The sequence below is a fragment of the Ochotona princeps genome, chromosome 13 (genome assembly GCF_030435755.1).
Source record: "Ochotona princeps isolate mOchPri1 chromosome 13, mOchPri1.hap1, whole genome shotgun sequence".
NCBI lineage: Eukaryota > Metazoa > Chordata > Mammalia > Lagomorpha > Ochotonidae > Ochotona > Ochotona princeps.
Genome location: NC_080844.1, coordinates 44753572 through 44771029, shown reverse-complemented (window position 1 = coordinate 44771029; position 17458 = coordinate 44753572). Strand labels below are relative to the sequence as shown.

The window sequence follows — 17458 nt, the reverse complement described above, 5'->3', positions numbered from 1 at the left end:
AAGTATGTTTTCCTGAACATTGAGGAGAGGGTAGCGGATTAAGAGAGCTCTTTTAATCTTACAATCCTAGTGTTCTCTCTGTGTGTGTGTATGACATGCACATCTGTGTATGATAATAATTTTGGCCTATTAGTTTCTGAGACATCCTGATTTTGTGTCCCTCCTCTGATTTTATCTGGGCTTCTCGATGCCTTTGCCTCAGTTACCTTTGTATAGTTCGATATGGCCTATTTTCCTACATATTTCTTGTGGGCTTTTGATTCTGGAATTGTTGGTCGATTGATTCTTTGGGTTCACAGAGCAGAAAGAGTACTTCAGGCCTTTCATACTTTGTGTGGATATTTGGATCCATTGACGTGTTGGGATACACAAAACCTGCTTACTTTTCTGGCACTGTTTTTAAATATGCTTGCTGTTGGGCCTGGAGCAGTAGCCTGGTGGCTAAAGTCCTTGCCTTGCTTATACCGTTGGGATCCCAGATGGGTTCTGGTTCCTGCTTTGGCTGCTCCACTTCCCATCCAGCTCTCTGTTTGTGGTCTGGGAAAGCAGTTGAGGATGGCCCAAAGCCTTGGGACCCTGCACCCACATGGGAGACCCAGAAGAAGGTCCTGGCTCCTAGTTCCTGGCTTCAGATAAACTCAGCTCTGGCTGTTGTGGCTACTTGGGGAGTGAACCAGCGGACAGAAAATTTTTCTGTCTCTCCTTCTCTCTGTAAATCTGCCTTTCTAATAAAAACAAATAAATCTTTAAAAATATGCTTGCGGCTTTTCCAGCAATATGCTTTCTCTTTTGAGAAAGAGACGGTGGGGTTGGGAAGAGACAGGGAGATACTGATTCCCAAATGACCACAACAGCCAGGCTGAAGCCAGGATCCAAGGGCTTCATTCTAGTCTCCCAAATGGGTATCAGTGACTCAAAATTTTGGATCGTATTCCCTTGTTTTCTCAGGCACATTATCAAGAAGCTGGATTGAAAGTGGAGCAGCTGGGATTGCACTGGCTCTCTGATATGTGATTCTGGCATTACAGGTGACAACTTAACGTACTGTGCTACAATGCCAGCTCCTTTATGCCTTCCTTTCATAGTATACACAATGAAAGCTAGCATAGTCATTGGTTTAGTTTTCATCTGTGTCAGCGTCCTTGGTCAAATTAAAATGAATGGAGAAAATCAAGTTTTCAATTTTGCTTTTGAAAAGAGAAATAAAATTGGTTTTAGGCCAAATAAATTCTGTGTTGTAAAGAAACAAGTATCTTTGAAGTTAAGGAGGGAAAATGATTAAAAATGGGAAAAAAAAAACCCCACTACACTGATAGCAGTCTTCATCAGTGCTCACTATGTGTCTGGTCTGACTTACATGTCACACGTGGTGATCCAGAATACCCAAGTATTTAAGAGCTTAGCCTGCTAGGTTAACAGACCTAGATGTGAATCCCCAGTCTAGTACTTGCTGACTGTTAACTCCTGGTGAGTTAGAGGAGAATCCCAATCAGTTTTTTTCCCTGTTTAAAACGAAGCTATTTCGACCCAGCATGATAGCTTAGTGGCTAAATCCTTGCCTTGCATCTGCTGGGATCCCATATGGTTCTGGTTTGTGTCCTGGCAGCTCCACTTCCCATTCAGCTCCCTGCTTGTGGCCTGGGAAAGCAGTTGAGGACGGCCCAAAGCCTTGGGACCCTGCACCCATGTGGGAGATCCAGAGGAAGCTCCTGACTCCTGGCTTAGAATCGGCTCAGCTCGACTTTATGATGGACCATATCAATTGGTGGACGACCTCATCGAGCGAAACTGGCAGCGATTCATAACTGCAGAACTATTAACACCACTCGAGCACATATCTCAGAGCATGCCCCACATCCGGGACTTAGGGTGGGCGGGAAACCGGGTGGGGCTTCTCCCTCAATATCCCCCTTTACCTCAGATACGTGATGGAAACAATATGGACATAATAGCATTACCCACTTTCCTATCCCCCTAAACCTTTTTTTTTCCCTTCTTTTTCCTTTAACTGTAATTAACTATGTAAAGATTGTCAACAACAATACAATAAAAAAAAAAAAAAGGAAAAAAAAAAAAAAAAAAAAAAGAATCGGCTCAGCTCTGGTCATTGTGGCCACTTGGGGAGTGAAACAGTGGACAGAAGATCTCTCTCTGTCTCTCTTTCTCTCTCTCACTCTTTGTCATGTGTATTTGCCTTTCCAATAAAAAAAAAACTTAAAAAATGAAGATGTTATGATCTACCATTTAGAGTTGTTGTTAAGATTAATTGAGGTAATTCGTAAAAATATTTTACACATTACATATACTTGTACTATGAGAAAGTTGTAAGGACTCATTCTTACCTGAAAAAATGAGGAAAAGGTTTATACTTGGGTATCAGCTTTATTTAGAGTAGTTGCATGTGTTTTGAGTCTTTCTTCCACAATAATCGCTTTTGTCTGTTTGCCCTCAGTCTCCAATAATGACTTTGGATTTTGTTATGCTGTGCACATAATGTGTGTGTGCTAGATTCCCTTAAATGACATGAAATCGGGGCCCCGCAGCATGGCCTAGTGGCTAAAGTCCTCGCTTTGAACGTGCCAGGATCCCATATGGGCGCCGGTTCTAATCCCGGTGGTCCCACTTCCTGTCCAGCTCCCTGCTTGTGGCCCGAGAAAGCAGTCGAGGACGGCCCAATGCTTTGGGACCCTGCACCCACGTGGGAGACCTAGAAGTTCCAGGCTCCCGGCTTCGGATCAGCATAGCACCGGCCCGTTGCGGCTCACTTGGGGAGTAAATCATTGGACGGAAGATCTTCCTCTCTGTCTCTCCTCCTCTCTGTATATCTGACTTTGTAATAAAAAATAAATAAATCTTTTAAAAAAATGACATGAAATCTTGTTAGTGGGTATTTTCTCTTCTCTAAATCAGGGTGTGAATTAGGTTTCAAACATTCCATTCAGGTCCAAGTACCCTATGATGGACATGATAGTTTGTGTTTTCCTTTTTGAAAATGAATTTTTTTTGAGCTAAAATATTATATGAATATTTTAATGCAAAATGCTTAACACTTAAAATTAGCAAAGCTTCATTTAAATCAAAATTCCATTTAACTAAAGATGGTTAACCCCAAGAATTAATTGTACAGTAGTTGGTTTCTGCTGTACAGTCCCTGCTCCGCCAGCGCGGTCCCAGCTGTCAGAGCCCTGTGCGGTCACACGGCTATCCTCCTCTTCCGTCTGACCACCCTCTCCTGCACCCCTGGAGAAAGTGATTGCTAATGATGCAGTTCGTACTGTGTTGCATAGGACTGGGATTATACAGCTGAAAATGAATTTTTAGTTGGGTGGAGAGGAATTTAAAATGTGCCAGCAGATGGCACTGCAGCATTTCTACAGTAGGCAGCCCACAGCTATTAAGCAGATAAAAATTAGGCAAAACTGGACACATTAAAAAGAAAAGCTATGAAATGCTTCAGTTATTATTGTGATAAAATTACATATGTAGCAATTAATAGAGCCATAGATACACAAAATCAATAAATTCATCTTTGGATTCCAAGGTTAGGGAGATGACAGAGTACCTGGCCCCACAGTTAGCACTCAATAAGAATCAGTCGTTTTGATTCCCCAGAAAATTTGGTAAGTACTGCCTTGTATGCAGAATGTTTATAAACATTGGTCTATGCGAAGTCTTTCATTTTATTTTATTTCCTTCTAACATTTATCTTGTAACTATCACCTCTAACGTGTTTTGATGTATATGCTTTGTGTTTATGTGTCCTTGTAAAATAAATGATTTCCTGTGTGTTCAGTTTGCATTAACATTATTGTACTATTCAGATATTCTGTTTTTTGGTGTATGTTTCTGGCATATTATTGTATTTAAAAAACACCTATGTTGTTGAATATGTTTAATTCATTGCTTGTAACAGCTGCCCTCAATAATATTACATGTCCATTTTTTCTGGGATGGATATCTAAGCCTCCAATTCCTCACTCTTAAATTTAGTGCCTTAGAGGCAAAAATTCCTATACCTACAAAACTGTATCATTGGCCATCCTCGTTATATTTCTTTTCTGTACCTTTTCGGAGTTGTGCTGGAGCTTATGCCTAGTAGTGGGGTTGCTGGGCCCTAAGGAATATATACACTGAATTTATGTACACATTACTAGACATGCTCCAGAATGGCCCTTCAGCATGCAAGGTTCCCATGTCATTCCATCTACAATTAGTGTTATCTAGTGTTTGAAATTTTGCCAATCAGATGGTGTGAAGTGAAAATATTTCGTTTTGAAAATGTTTATTTATTTACGTTAATCTATTTAAAAAGAAAAACTAGAAATAGAGAGAAACGTAGCTAGCTAGATATGTGTCTTCCATCCACTGGTTCGTTCTCGCAACAGAACGGATTGGACCACACTTAAGCTGGTAGCCCAGGGGCTCTTTTGGTCTCCCACCTGGTTAACAAGGATTTGTGTACTTGAGCCATCATCTGCTGCTTTCTGAGGATGTACGTTAGGAGGAAGTTGGACGAGATGGAGGAAGAGGCAGAACATTGTGCCAGGCATTCTAATATGGAATGCAGGCATCCTAAGCGGTGGCTTAACAGACTGCACCACAGACCCGTCTCTAAAGTGTATCTTGAGTGCGGTAATGAACAATTGAGAATCCAGTTAAGTTAATAAGATTGATGCTATTTACTTGCCTAATTTTTCTCCCTTTGAGGATGATCCTGTACTATCTGAACTTTCTACTGTCTAAATTTAGGAATGAAATAGATAGCAGTAATTTTTGAAATATCTCTTAGAATCTGAACTCGTTCTCATTATTTGAAGTCTGGGAATCAAATAGATTCAAATAATGTTATATCCCTTGTTATCTAAATGTACTCTGTAAAAAATAAAAAATGAAGTAAAATTGTATAGTCAAGGATCCAGGTGATGTTCGGAGTCCACTTAAGTTAATTGTTAAAAAACTCCTCAGGTGATTTTTAAGTATGTAGCCATGGATAAGAGTCACTGATTTAGATTATCATATTATTTTTGTTTCTGCCTGATGGGGAAAGGATTATTTATAAATATTTAAATATAGGGAATAAAATTTTACTCTACTAGTCAGATTTCAGAAAATCCTAAGAACTTAGCATTTAGGTGAATTATAGAAATTAATTGGATTTCCCTGGAACATGTGTGTCTGTAGGTGACCAAAGAAGGTTAGAAGTAGAATAATTTTGGTGAGAGTTAAGGCTGGTATGGCTTCACACAACTGACTTAGAACAAAAGAAGGATTTGGATCTGGTTATGTGGGGGACAAAACTACTTAGAGATCTAGAAATTAATTCAGACAGAGGGAAAGTATTCAGCTAAATAAGTATTTGCTAGTGGAGTTAAGAGTTTAGGAGTTGATTTTGATGATTGAGAAATGGGCTGAGCCAATATAAGCCTTCCACTATCAACATTTGCATTACTATGAACTTAACACATTGAGTGTAGGGAACCAAAGACTATGATCATAGCTAATCAAGCTAATCACTTTTTAAGTATCAATGAATAATTACATTCCAGCATTGCAAAAACATGGAAACAACCAAAATGCCCATCAACAGAGGATTGGATAAGAAAGTTATGGTTCATCTACTCCATGGAATACTACTCAGCAATTAAAAAAAACAAAATGCAGTTCTTTGTGGCCAAATGGGCCAAACTGGAAACCATAATGCTAAGGGAAATGAGCCAATCCCAAAAGGTTAAATACCACATGTTTGCCTTAATTTAAGATGATATGATGTTAAGTATAACATGTTATGTTTTGAATGTTATATGTTGTGTATAAACTAAAATTGAAGTATAGGTGAGGTGGTCACAGAAGGTGGCTGGGAACCCGCATTTACTTTTAACATATTGGTTACTCATTACTATGTCAATTAATTCCATAATGATGTAAATTTTTGCTGATGGTATGTTGGAGCTTTCAATTGACTGGGATGATGCTCTGCTGGCTCTGTCATCAGACCAGAGAGGGTATACCTAAGAAGCCGTTGAACTTGACGGGACAATAAGATGCTGGACTCTATGTTTGGTATACGCTTGCAATGGGGAAATCTCAACTGAACTTGAGCTGTGGTTATGCAACAAGGTGGAGGAATCCACCATGGTGGGAGGGTTTGGGGAGGGGTGGGGAGAACCCAAGTATCTATGTAATTGTGTCACATAATACAATGTAATTACTGAAGTTAAACAATAAATAATTAAAAAAAAAAAAAGGTCCAATTTCTCCATGTTAAGATTATGTAGTGAGATACATATTGAAAATTAATATGTTTAGCTTTTTAAAGTTTTGTTTTATTCTATTATTTTTTATTGGAAAGTGAGATTTACAGAGAGAAGGAGATACAGGGAGATAAATCTTTCATCTGCTGGTTCACTGCCTAAGTGGTAACAATGGCCAGAACAAAGCTGATCTGGGCCAGGAGTCAGGGGCCAGGAGCCAGGAACCAGGAGCCAGGATCCAGGAGTCTTCCATGTGGGTGCAAGGTCCCAAGGTTTTGGACCATGCTCTACTGCTTTCCCAGGTCACTTACAGGGAGCTGGAGGGAAGTGGAGCTGCAAACCAGTGTCTGTATGGGATCCTAGTGCATGGAAGCCAAGGACTTTAGCCACTAGGCTACTGTGACAGATGCATATAGTTAGCTTGTTTAAAATGTATCTTTAGCATTAATTCTTAAGAATCATCCAACTAGGAAAGTAGTATGAACAGTCTCTCCTCTGTCTCTCTCTCTCTCTCCATCTAATTGCCTAATTGTTAGTGAAACCATAGTCTGTGAAAGGCAATCTAAATGTTTACCCTTGGAATATTATATGCAAAGTATCTCAATTATTTTCAGTAACTAATACACCAAAATTATAGTCTAATTATCAAACTAGAGCTGGCTTTACTTTCAAGCTCTTTGAGAAACAGCTTGAACTTTTAGAATCTGTTTTACTTACCTGAATTATGGATTGAAAGCCTATTCAATCTGTGTTGTGAGCATAAAAGGGAAGTATATACATGTAAGTTATTATGTGATGCAAAACCCCCAGTGTTAGGTGTATAATTTCCTTCTGTCCCATCTGTGAAAAATTCAGTTCCACAATTAACTCCAACAAGGAGAAGATAAATGACTTATTAAGCAGCAATAATGTACATGGTACTAAGGTAGTACTTCATTGAATTTTCATAGTACATGTGAAGGCAAATGGGCTTGGGAAGGATGAATAACTTGTTCAACAACAGTTATATTAGCAGATAGTAAAATGTGAACTAGACTTTAGTAAAAATGTCATACTAAAAATGTCATGCTTTTGCCAGTATAGTATTTTGCAGGATTTTCCTGAATGTATGAGGGTACTTCAAAAAAATTTATGGAAATGAGATTGGGAACTAAATTTGTGCTGGTGTAAAATTAAAATATATATATAAATATATTAAATTTCTGCATAGAATATGATGGTAATAAAAGGAACCAAGACCACCCTGCCAGAGTTTTCTTGTATGGTGAGGCAAAATAATCATAGAATTACAAATGCCTTTCTCCTTCAACTTGCTGGATGGATAAGGTAGTGTCATCTATCTCTTCTCCAGAAAGTTCATGGAGATTTCAAATTTTTTTCATCAAAATAAAAACTTATTTCAAAATATATTCAGAAGCGGAGAGAGACAGGAACAAAGAGACACAGAGAAAGGGAAAGGGAAAGAAAGAGGGTCTGACTGCTAATGCACGCGAAGGCCCAAGCCAGGTTCAAGCCAGGTCTCCCGGGAGGTTGGCAAGGACCCACCTACTTGAGTTTCAGTGTTGCCAGCGTCTGCATTTGCAGAAAGCTGGAATGGGGAGTGGGACTGGGACTCAAACTTAGGTATGGGATGCATGCATCCTAACCAGTGTTCTAACCACAGGGCCAGATGTTTACCCAAGTGTATATTTTAATTCGGTTTTTCCATGGACTTTATCTTTGAAATATGAATTTTTTTTGAAATATAAATTTTATCTGCTTGAAAGAGAGGACAACAGAGGTTAGGGGAAAGGCTGAAGGAGGAGTGAGGAAGAGATGAAAAGTGAGAGAGAGAAAACCTTCCATACACTGGTTCACTCTCCAGATGCCTGTAACTGGGCCAGACTGAAGTTGGGACCCCTGCACTCCATCTGAGTCTCCCACATGGGTAGGAGGAACTCAACTGCTGGCCCTCATCCACTGCCTCTCAGGTGCCTGAGCAGAAAGCTGGATTGGAAGTGGAGTGGGCATGACTGAAAGCAAACTCTGATATGCTATGTGAATGTCCTAAACGGCACAGCACCGTCCACTCCTCCCCATCTATAAACTTTTTAAAGTTCCCTTGTATAAAAGGAAGAACACACTAAGGTGGTAAAGTATAAACTCTTTAATAGATATGGATAATTTTAATTCTTTTCCATTTTGATTTTCCGCATATAATAGTGCTTTAAATAACTGTCTTCTCTACTCCCAAACATGCTAATGTATTTCAAACTGAACTCATAATCAAGTACATTTATTATTGATATGATTTTTTTCCCTGCAAATCTACTGCCTGATGATAATAAAAGGAATCAGGCCAGTCCTGTCAGAATTTCCTTGTATGGTGAGGTGAAACAGTCATAGAACTAAAAATGCCTTTCTTTCTTCAACTTTCTGGATGGAGAAGGTGTCATCTGTCTCTTCTCCAGGCAGAACAGAGGTATGTCTTTATGGTAAAGTAACACAATCATAAGCAGCTGGTTCTGTCCCAACTCTTCTTTCCTGTTTTCTAGTAGAAAGTTAAAGAAATCATGGAAAACCTACTCAACCTTTTTGTGACAGAAGAACCTTCATGGTTAAAGCATGTGGTAGAAACTTGTTTATTACTGCACTTTTGACATCATATTAGATACAGCTGACTTTCTGTTTCAGGGTTACCACTATCATGTTTATATATAATTTAAAAAAAATATTTATTTCTTTAGTTGAAAGGCAGAGTTGGCACAAGAGAATGATGGGGGAGGGGATGGAGAGAGAGAGAAAGAGAGACAGAGAGAGAGAGAGAGCGAGCGAGCGAGAGAGAGAATGAATTGCATTGGCTGGTTCATTCTCCAAAGCTCCAAGTGGCTGAAATGACTGGGATTATGTCAGTCTGAGGCCAGAAGTCAGGAGCAGGAGCTACTGTGGACCCTCCACGTGTGTGGGCAATTCTATGCTTTCATCCTAGGTGCATTAGCATGGAGCTGGATTGAAAGTGAAGCAGTCAGGACTCCAGCCAGTGTCCAAACAGGATGCTGATGCTGCAGTGGGCAGCTTTACTGGCTATGTGACAGTGTGTTGTCAGTCCCTATAGCTTTATTCTTACCCTGGTCATAACTTAAGGAGACATGTTTGTGCTAAGCGTGGGAGCCAGTGTAAAAGAACAAATAAGAAGCAGCACATTTGTATGTTTTGGAGTTTATAAAGCATTTTCCTCGTACATAATCCTACTCAATTCTTACTCTATTTTTGGATATTATATTAAATACTACAGAGCTGGCAGCTGAGTGTTACAACATTTACCCAGAGTCACACAGCTAGATCTAACAAAGTCAGGACTTAAAACACTGTCTTCCAACTCTTACTACAAGATTTTTATCCACTGTACACTGATAAGTTATAGAGGGTACGTAGTATTTAGATTGTAAGATTAAGAACATAAATACAGTTTTGCCATTAGGTAGCTCTGAGTTTCAATCCTGTGTTGCCACTTACTAGTTATGTACCATGAGAAAATGGCTTAACATCTGAGTCTCAATTTTCTCATCAGCAAATCAGAAATAGTTAATTATATCTATTTCCCAGAGCATTAAAGATTAATACGATAATGTTTATATAACCCTGAGCACCGTACCTGGACATCAAGATCTTGAAAAACACCCCTGATTTATTAAGGACAAGCACAAAAGCAGTAAATGGTGAGATATTCATAATTCTCAGATTCTGCTAAAGTGGGTGTTTTTCCTTGCTATTACATACTTACCTATGATTCTTCCAGAAGGGGAAAATAGACAATTAGATAATTAGGCTCTGAAAGTTTAATAGAAGGAAAGACAGGTGTCAAATAGAGTCAGTGAGTTTGTGACAGCAGAAAGTAAGAAAAGAAATCACAGGAAAATTTTAAAAGAAATCAAGATAACTCATCAAAAAGCAAGTACTTCTTGCAGCAACTCTAACTAGATTTGGCCTCAAACTCATGATGCATTAATCCCAGTACACATGTTGTTGACTTGTACATTTCCCTTTGTCTGAGATGAAATGATAAATGTGATAATGTAGTGATTTTTCATAAATCTGTTTATTTAGTTTAAAACCTGCCTTTTATTTTGATGTTGTTTCAGCTCTTTCTGGATGTTGAAATGTTATTTCTTTTTGGAAAGTAATAGTGACAAGTAGTCAGTAGATCTTTTTTTGAGGGTCATTACTAGTCAAAATGAAAAGTTGGCAAATATGTCCACTTCTTCCTAATAACTAGTATTTACTTTGAAATCTGGAAATCTGGAATCACTGAATCAGTTAATCTTCAATTTCTTGGGGCTGTTACAGTTTGAAATTTCTTATCTAGGCTCATAGATATCGAAGATATTTCTCTGTGAAGACTATTTAGTACACACCAGAGTGTTTTTTTCCCCTTAAGATTAATTAATGTATTTGAAAGACAATTACAGAGCGAGACGGAGACATACATATATTCTGTCTCTCTAAGAGTTACCTTCCATCTGCTGGTTCACTCCCCAAATGATCACAGCATTTGGAGCTGAGACAGGCTGAAGTCGGGAACCTACAGCATCTAGAACTCCAGGTCTACCATATGGGTAGCCCAAGTACTGGGCCATCTTCTGCTGTTTTCCTGGGCATGTTAGCAGAAAGTGAATCAGAAGTGAAGCAGGATGCCAGTGTCACGTGCAGCAACTTAATCAACTGTGCCATAGTGTACACCCTGGGGAGTGTTTTCGAGGAAACGTCTAGTTCTTGGTATCTCGTACTTTATATTGAGACCTAGTTCTTGTTACCTGTGAAATTTCAGTCTAAGCCAAAACAGAGATGCAGATTGTTGACCTCTAGCACACAGAAGGTAAGAAAGAAACATCAATCAAACAAAGGCTAATAATTTATTGACAACATGCAATTTAAGACAAGACAAAAAACACACATAATATGGGAGAAAGATATTTATAAAAGTTCTAGAAATATGTACCCAAACTAATCCAAAGAATCAGAATATCTTGGAGGTATCCAGGGTATCTGGAACTCTTTAAATGTTATTGATTTGATTTCTTTCCCCTGATGTCCTGAGGTTGGACATGACTGTACAGTTTTTAATGCTAGAATAGAGATGGTTTTCATTAGGAATTAAGAAAATAAATGATTTGTTTTCTTGGCTTTGACTTTAATATCTTAAGGTTATGATGAAAACATTTAATACATTAAAGAAGTGAGGCATCAAACCTTTACAGACTAGTTGTATTATTAGCCAGAAATTATGAAAATTCGCAATTAAGCAGATTCTCATTATATTAAAGTTCTTCCTTAGTCTTAAGAGTAGTTGCTTTTGATACACACATAAATTACAAATACCTAGTGGGTAAAAGTGATTCATTTCGTTGAAGCAGAATTTCACTGATCCCAATACATGTGACATCCAAAAGTGTATTTACTTGTGAGACAGGACTTTGGGTCTTTGAAAATCTGACTCAGTGTTAAAATATATATATTTATATAACTAATTTTAATTCTGAAGAAGCAAATGAACTAATAATGGTGTTGAAAGACATGTGCTAAAGGAGATGGCGAGGAAATGCTGATGACTGGGAGAACAAATCATTGAACAGAGATCTAAAACACTATTTACTGTGTCCAAAGCACTTATAGTTCATGACCTCTTTCTTGAGAGTAATACGATTTCTGTGTGTTGAGCATGATTTAAATTTATATCATATAGATATTTATTAAGTACCTACTAAATGCTCAGATCTGGGAATACAAAGATGAAAGTTGACCTTGGTGGTAGATTTTGTGTTCCAGCAGATTCAGCTGTAGTTTGGAAATCTGAATTCATGTTGGCTATAATCCCGAGGATTCCACTTTTGATCCAACTTCCTGCTAATGCATCCTGGGAGGCAGTGAATGATGACTCAAGAAGTTGAGTCTCTGCAGGAGGTAAGGAGACTGGAATGGAGTTCCAGGCTCCTGGGTTCAGCGTGGCCTAATCCTGGCTGTTACGGGCATTTGGGAAGTGAGCCAGTGGATGAAACATCATTCTATCACTCTGTCGTTCAACATAAGTAGTAAAATAATTTTTAAAACTACGCTCTGCTTATTGGGATGTTGTCATCTTTAGGACTTGTTCAGTACATATTAAAATACATTATTATTATTATTATTATTATTATTATTACCATTTTATTGAAACTATACCATACCACACACTCCCAGCACACTTTTATAGGATCTAAGTGTTTTAGAAATTTTCAGGAACTGAATAAAACAGACCTTAGGGCTGGAACCAACATCTAATACTTCAGAGTATAGCAGCTTGATTTTTAGAAATCATCTCTAAGTGGTATAACTTGGGTTTCCTTTCTCTTTTAGCCTCACTTTATGTGATTTCAATTCTAAGTATTCAAGGCTCTCTTGGTTGGTCTATTGTAACATAACCTCTGAATTCCCTGGTTGGTTGGGTTGATAGCTGCTCCTCAGGGATCCCAAGTGAGGGTCATCTACCTTATCCTTTTTCAGATTTGTTAACTCTAACTCGTGAGGGCAGGGGAGATGGATTACCATTACAGTGTTTGCAGGGCTCTGAGATTGTTGTTTGCACACCCATTCAAGAAGAAATCTTTTGTCTGGCATTTTAAAGTTTTTTTCTGTTTGATAACAAGGAGCCCCTGGAGCTCTCCTGTGTGCCTGTAGTTCTAAAGTAGTTCTCTTATTTTGCCAAGTAGAGACCCATTTTGTTGTAGAAACATGAAGTAGGGACCAGCAGGAAACTGCACCTGTTTTCCATGCTTTAAGATGGGACCAAGAGAGCCCGGCGCGATAGCATACTGGTTAAGGTCCTTGCGTTGAACGCGCCAGGATCCCATATGGGCGCTGGTTCTAATCCCGGCAGCTCCACTTCCCATCCAGCTCCCTGCTTGTGGCCTGGGAAAGCAATCGAGGACGGCCCAATGCCTTGGGACCCTGCACCTGCGTGGGAGACCCTCTCTGTCTCTCCTCCTCTCTGTAGATCTGCCTTTCCAATAAAAATAAATAAATCTTAAAAAAAAAAAAAAGATGGGACCAAGAGCCATGAGCTGTTGTGGGTTAGCAGGCCTGAGCAGGGCCAGTAGTGCAGCTGGTGACAAATGGCTTCTTCTCATTCAGCGCTGTGTGGCCAACTCTAGCCTTAAGTAGGGGTTCAAATTGTATTGCTTCTTTTTGTAGGGTTGCATTTCTCACTTCTCTTTGACCTCGAGGTGGGGTCCCGGGACCCTCAATTTTGCCTGTGCAGTGGAAGACAGTGGCCAAGCAGTAGTACAAATGTGTGGACTGACGTGCAGCACATGCCACTTTGACTTGGTCAAAGCCGGACCTCAGACCCTTACTAGTGCACTGAAACCAGAGCAGAGCCAGGGCTTTGGCTTCTCTGGGTGAAGTCCTTTGTCATGACCAACGTTTGCCCGTGTCCTCAGAAGATACTTCTGTGTGGGTGCCCAGCATGTCTCAGAGGTTCAGGTTCCTGTGCATCAAATCTTCTTCTGAGGTTTATGCCTTGGCGAGAATCACAGTTGCCCCTGCAAGAACCCACTGAATCCATTCAGTCCAGCCTTTGTTGTTTCAGCCCATAGAGAAGGGCACCTAGCAAAGTGCCTGAACGCTGTCAGAACTAATAGGCAAGTAGTTGGTGGGAATGCATTACCCTAGCCTGAGGTTGGCCACCGTCACAGTTTGAACTGCCTTCCTCCCGGCCTCATATGGAGGAAAGTAAAAACAAGACGTCTGGCCATGTACTTCAGCCGTTACAACAGTAGTGTTCCGATTCCTCCCTCCGTTTCCTAACCCTAGAGGGTTAAATCAGGAGGGTACAACATTACCCCTCCTTCTTATTTCCCGCCTCCTCCTCCCCTTACCTTTAAAAAGTTAAAAAATGTCTGCAGTGGAAATCTCTTAAAGGGGCGGTGCTGGTGAACGAGTACTCTTGGCACGAGTTGCTGAGAAGGCTGGCTAGGGGCGTGAGTTCGCTCCACCAGCACCAAAACACTGGAAAAAAAAGAGAGAGAAAGAGAGCGCAAGCGAGCGAGCGAGCGAGCGAGAGTTGGGGGGGGGGAGGAGGAAGGGAAAAAGGGGGGAAAAGGCAGACACACATTTTAGATAAGGACAATTAGTCACTCGCGAGACCCAGTAGGGAGAGGCTTAAATCAGAGAGATTTAATGAGGGTGCTCCGTGCCTTCCCCGAAGCCATGCCCTCTAGCGACTCCCGCCCCCCTGCGTGCCTAGCCCTGGTGGCTCTCTCCATGGCTCTGTTGCTCCATCTCTCCCTTTCCTCCCAAGCTGGAGATAGGAGACTCTTGCCTGTAGACAGAGCTCCAGGTTTGAAGGAAAAGACCCTGATTCTACTTGATGTGAGCACCAAGAACCCAGTCAGAACAGTCAATGAGAACTTCCTCTCTCTGCAGCTGGATCCGTCCATCATTCATGATGGCTGGCTCGATTTCTTAAGGTAAGGCAGGGGCTTGGATGGACCATTTACTTTTTTTTTTTTAAGCAACACTCCCCAACCCCTTCCTACCCTCCATTCTGGAGGGGGAAAGAAGAAAGTAAGCCAAGCGGATCTCTCAATGAGAATAAAAGAGTTTTCCCTCCTCCTGGAATATTTGCTATGAGGCTGTAACTAGTGATTGAGAAAAGCAGTGTTTTCTATTAAGATGCACATGTTTGCAATGCAAAAGGCATTTCAGAAACTTATCAGTTATGACTGAAAAAATGTTTTGCTTACATACATCCACAATTAGCCTCCCTGTCTCCTGAAAAAGAAACAAGAGGTTAGGGCAGTTAGGAGAGGGAAGAAAAAGGTCTCCAGCAACAAAGAGAGGAATGGGGGAGTGTGGGGTGGGGTGTGTGTGTGTGTGTGTGTGTGAGAGAGAGAGAGAGAGAGAAAGAGCTAGAACGGGGGGAGGGAGAGAGGGAAGGGAGAAAAAGAGAGAAACTGTTAAAATGGGGATTGCCTGAAAGTGGAGTTTTTCACAGAAAGATAATTTCATCAGAAACGAATTTAAGAAGAGATTTGAGTGGTGCCCAGTCTGGATAGGAGTTGTAACATTTATTTGATATCATCTGCTGTCCTCTCTGGTGTTTAAGACTTTGTAAGGCGCTTTTTATAGTCAGAATGCACCCCCCCCCCCCCATCTCCTGTGGTAAACTGCATACTTAAGTTTACTTTTAAAGAAAGAAAGAAAAAAAAAATATCCCTTGCTCTGGTCACAGCATTTCGAAGGGGAGCGGTAAGAGTCTCAGAAATACTTGAGGGGGGGCGGCCTGGAGGATGTTGCAGAGTTCAGTCCTAGGCTCTCCATATTCGTGAACTGGGAGGTTTGTGATTCCCTTTGCTCTAGGGCTTGGAACCTAATTGGTTTTGCCCTTTCCTCCGATTGTTACTTTTCAGTAGGCAACTGCAGTCCCTTCCCATCAGGTGAAAAAAATAAATAAATAAAAATGATCTGCAGTACGAATCCAAGTGTTGAGTTTTTTAAAAATTCCCTCCAAATCGGAGCCTCAGCCGCGGGCTCCCTTGAAGAGTCCTGTGCATTCTCAGCCCCACTCCTCTGCCAGAGGCCGTGTCTGCCACGCTCTTTCGTGAGTATTTTTTCATTTCTTGGGAAATTGGAGTTTTACTCTTCCGGATGTACGCGCCCTTCATCCCTTAGGGGTTTCCTCTAGTCCCGGCCGGGTCTGTGGATGCGGCAGGTAGTGGAAAGCGCCACGTGGAATGTGCCTTCCACTTGGAATGCGCCTTCCACACGGAAGAGCGTAGCTCCAATCTTAGGTGGTTGTCGCCGCTGCCGCGGAAACGGTTCAGTTCCTTCGGGTGCAGACGCTGGCAGGGCGGCGACAGCTCTGGGCTGCCCAGCTTCCTCCTCCAAAGTTCTTCTCAGAGCTCATCCTACCGGGGGGCGCGCCAGGGGTTTCCTGAAATGCATGCCCCACTTGGACTGCACTCCAGCAGTTGCACAGAGTCTTTTTTTGAAAAGCAGTCTTTTCGCGCTAAATGGCTGCTTGCCGCAGACAGGATTCTGGAAGGCAGTTTTTCAGTGAAGAATCCCTGGCAGGGATCATATGTATTGGCTATTCAGACTTCCGGACAGAAGGTTGTTGGAAATGCCGCATTTCTCCTGCTCCCGACCCGCACAGAGGTGTTCTCTGCCCGCGCCCAGTCCACACGACCATAACTGCACGCGCACTGGAATGCGGTCCTGGAATCAGCCGCGAGCCCTGTCTGGCCCTCACGGGGCTGCAACATCTCTTGTCTCTTTGCAAAACTTTCAAAAGTGAATCTTCGTTCCCCGACTCCTCTACTCCTGTCTTCCTTGACAAAGCTCTTACTTCATTTGGATCTGGATTTTCAGAACCTGAACTTGCAAAGTATTAAAAAAAAAAAAATAACGTATCTGGATCGGTGGTCCCCTCAGCATTACAGACATCTGCATTACTCCTTCCTTGTTCCTTCCCCAAAGTAGCAGCGTTTGGCTTTTCAAAAACCTATTGATAGGAGATCTGAACTTACACTAGAACATGTATATGTTATTTTTCTGGTGTTCCTGAAGTTTCCCCGATGCACAGGTTCCCATATTTTCAGCAAACTTCACTTAGCGCTTCCAAGTGGCTCCAAGTGGAATGGAAGAAAGTGGAAGCCCAATATCGTTGGTGGGAAGGAGGATGTTCCCTTTCTTGAGACCGGTCTTAATTATTTCATGGAGGGGCCAAGAGACCTGCTTTTCCTGCAGGGGTTGGGGAGAAGACCTGAGTGTTACGGAAAGGCAAGAACTTACCCCCAGACCCACTCCGCGCGTTGGTTTGGGGAACGATGAGATGGTTACAGAGTTAATGAAAAGGAAAATCAGTTTCATGTAAAAAAAAGTCGGAATCCACTTGGTCTCAGGCTCTGGGCCTAGTTTGGGGTTAAAAAAGTAGTTTCACCTCTTCCGTTGGGGTGGCAGCGCCCACGGAGCTCAGGAGGCGAGGCCGGCTTTCCGCGGATTTGTTTGGCAGCAGTCGGAGACCAGCGTTGCGCATCTCCGCTAGGAGCGCTTTCCTGGCCGGCAGAAGGCAGTCATTTGCGCCTTCGCTCTGTGTTCTCAGCACAAGTGTCCGCCAACCCTGGGAACCAGCACAATCAAACTCTTCTTCGGAAATCAGTACCTTGCACTAGCAGCTCCGGGATACCTGC

General features: G+C 41.4%; 1 protein-coding gene across 1 annotated transcript in view; it reads left to right on the top strand.

Annotated features, from left to right (window-relative positions):
- Positions 1-14373: 14373 nt before the first annotated feature.
- HPSE2 (heparanase 2 (inactive)) overlaps positions 14374-17458 on the top strand; it is a 492703-nt gene continuing 489618 nt past the window's right edge. The window contains exon 1 of the mRNA XM_004579975.2: positions 14374-14734. Coding sequence (XP_004580032.1) covers positions 14445-14734 — 290 coding nt within the window. The 5' untranslated portion in view covers positions 14374-14444. The remainder of the gene's footprint in view (positions 14735-17458) is intronic.